This window comes from Austrofundulus limnaeus, unplaced genomic scaffold, assembly GCF_001266775.1.
Source record: "Austrofundulus limnaeus strain Quisiro unplaced genomic scaffold, Austrofundulus_limnaeus-1.0 Scaffold1013, whole genome shotgun sequence".
Classification (NCBI taxonomy): Eukaryota; Metazoa; Chordata; class Actinopteri; order Cyprinodontiformes; family Rivulidae; genus Austrofundulus; species Austrofundulus limnaeus.
In genome coordinates this window covers 99,158-101,485 of record NW_013953415.1, presented here as the reverse complement: position 1 = coordinate 101,485, position 2,328 = coordinate 99,158, and the positions used below count along the sequence as shown (strand labels likewise).

Below are 2,328 nucleotides of genomic sequence, written 5' to 3'. Positions count from 1 at the left end.
CGACTGAATGTGTCTTTCTCCAAGGAATGCCTTCACTGTTTTTGTCCTATGGCATGATGCATTGTCATCTTGGACAATTGTTTCCTCACCTTCAAACATCTGTTCAACTGAAGGGATGAGAAAACTGTCCAAAATGTCAATGTAAACTTGTGCATTGATAGAAGAATGAACCACAGTCATCTCCCCAGTGCYTTTGCCTGACGTGCAGCCCCATATCATCAAGGACTGTGGAAATGTGTTGTTTTCTTCAGGCAGTCCTCTTTATAAAACTCGCTGGAACGACACCAAACTAAAGTATCAACGGGCCTGGTACCACAAACTCCTGGAGTACCCCCCACAGGAGTCCCCGAGGGACACGGTCCAACGCCTTCTCTGAGGATAGATACAAAGATTTTATGTACCCTAAATAATATTATATATACATACATAGTTTTCTTTATTTAACCAGGAAAAGAAGTCATTGAGATGAAAAACGTCATTTTTCAGAGTGACCTGGCTGAAACAGCAGCACACTTCAGCCACAGACATCCTCGGCTGAATGTGGACTCAGCTGATTCTGCTGAACAGTGACGACTGCAGAACCCAAACAAGCTGCATGTTTTGTTTTCACCACAAAAAGACATCTAGTTAGAACTACAGCTGCTGGAACCTCATGACACACACACACACACACACACACACACACACACACACACACACACACACACACACACNCACACACACACACACACACACACACACACACACACACACACACACACACACACACAGAATGATCGTATAAAAGGCCGGTGTTTCCCACTCTGAGACATCAGTCCTGCTCCAGCTTCTTCCACTCATCCACTGAAAACTGAACAAGGTAAAGTTCATTTCTTTTGTTCTTTATGTTTAAGTTTTGTTTATTAGCTTCATTTATCATCTATAAACAAGACAGCATTTCTCCAGTGTTTGGAAAGTTAATAACAATTTTTGTTTCAAAGTAAAGACAGTAATTTTTTTTTTTTGCACAGATGGCTTCAAGTCTTTTCTTCACTTTGCTCTTCTGTCTGAACTGTGGACTCTTGGTTGAAGCACATGTAAGTTCACAAAACTTATTTATTATTCATTTCTCATTAAAAGTCGTCAGGTTTAAACAGTTTGGTCTGTTTGAGACAAAGTGTATCAGAGAAACAGCGTAAAGTTCAGCTTCATGAGGCTTCCTGCAGGATTGATTTATAAGGTTTGTTTTCCTGAAGGCAATAATAAAAGTAAATAAAGTAATAAATCTTTCTCAGAACTGTCAGACAGATGTTTTTGCAGTAAATCATCTTTCTGACACACATATAAAGATACATCCCAGGATTTACTAACCTAACCTGGTTAAAAGCAAAAAGATGAAACTTTACAGCAGCTTATTGAAAACTGAGTCCAACATGAGTTTACCTGCTGACGCCATCTGTGTGAAAGTTTTACATGTTTTGAATGTGATTCTGATTCATATATAAATATATTTGTCTTTCCATCCACAGATTAATTGGTTTCTTTTTCCAAAAGGTTTGTGTTTTTATAACATTCAGGTCAGTTTGTTGAGGGGAGGTTTGCAGAACTGCTTTATTTCATTCTTTCCACACAGAAAACAAAACCAGAGTTTGGTTCTTGAGTTCTGATTTGTGTTTCAGTTACCGACTGCACTTGTCCCGTTGGCTGGAATAAGTATAAAGGACGCTGCTACGTGTTTATAGCTGATGAGCTGATGTGGTCCGACGCCGAGGTGCAACAACTCAAACATCTGTTGCTTTTCTACTTAAACCAAGAGCAGAAACCGTCCTGAGCTGCTCCTTTATTTTCTCACTTCCTGTTTGCTTCTCGTCCTGCTCCTCAGAACTGCTGCATCAAAAAAGGTGGGAATCTGGCCTCCTTCCACAATTACGATGAATACAAATACATAATGGAGCTTGTCAACACCGAGACGGGATCTTATAAAAGGACCTGGGTCGGAGGTTGTGATGCAGCAAACGTGGGTTTAAAAAAACCTTTTTTATGAAAATCAAAACATTTCTCATGAGACATTTATATTTTAACTTTTAATTTCAGGTTTTTGTTTTAAAATCCACATTTAAACTGTTACTTTTCTCATCTTGTCTCATCAGGAAGGTGTGTGGTTGTGGTCCGACGGGTCCAAGTTTGACTACCCCCACTGGGGCACCGGACAACCCAACAATGCAGGACGAAGTGAAGACTGTATGGAGATCAACTTACATGGTACAAATAATAAACTGTTATTACAAATAATAAACAGTTATTACAAATAATAAACAGTTATTACAAATAATAAACAGTTATTACAAA

At 39.0% G+C, this 2,328-nt stretch overlaps 1 protein-coding gene across 1 annotated transcript in view; it reads left to right on the top strand.

Annotated features, from left to right (window-relative positions):
* The first annotated feature begins 748 nt into the window (after positions 1-748).
* Positions 749-2,328, top strand: part of LOC106533749 (galactose-specific lectin nattectin) — a 3,505-nt gene continuing 1,925 nt past the window's right edge. The window contains exons 1-6 of the mRNA XM_014030181.1: positions 749-859; positions 1,011-1,076; positions 1,509-1,533; positions 1,659-1,750; positions 1,862-1,996; positions 2,130-2,241. Of these exons, the coding sequence (XP_013885635.1) occupies positions 1,011-1,076; positions 1,509-1,533; positions 1,659-1,750; positions 1,862-1,996; positions 2,130-2,241 (430 nt within the window). The 5' untranslated portion in view covers positions 749-859. The remainder of the gene's footprint in view (positions 860-1,010; positions 1,077-1,508; positions 1,534-1,658; positions 1,751-1,861; positions 1,997-2,129; positions 2,242-2,328) is intronic.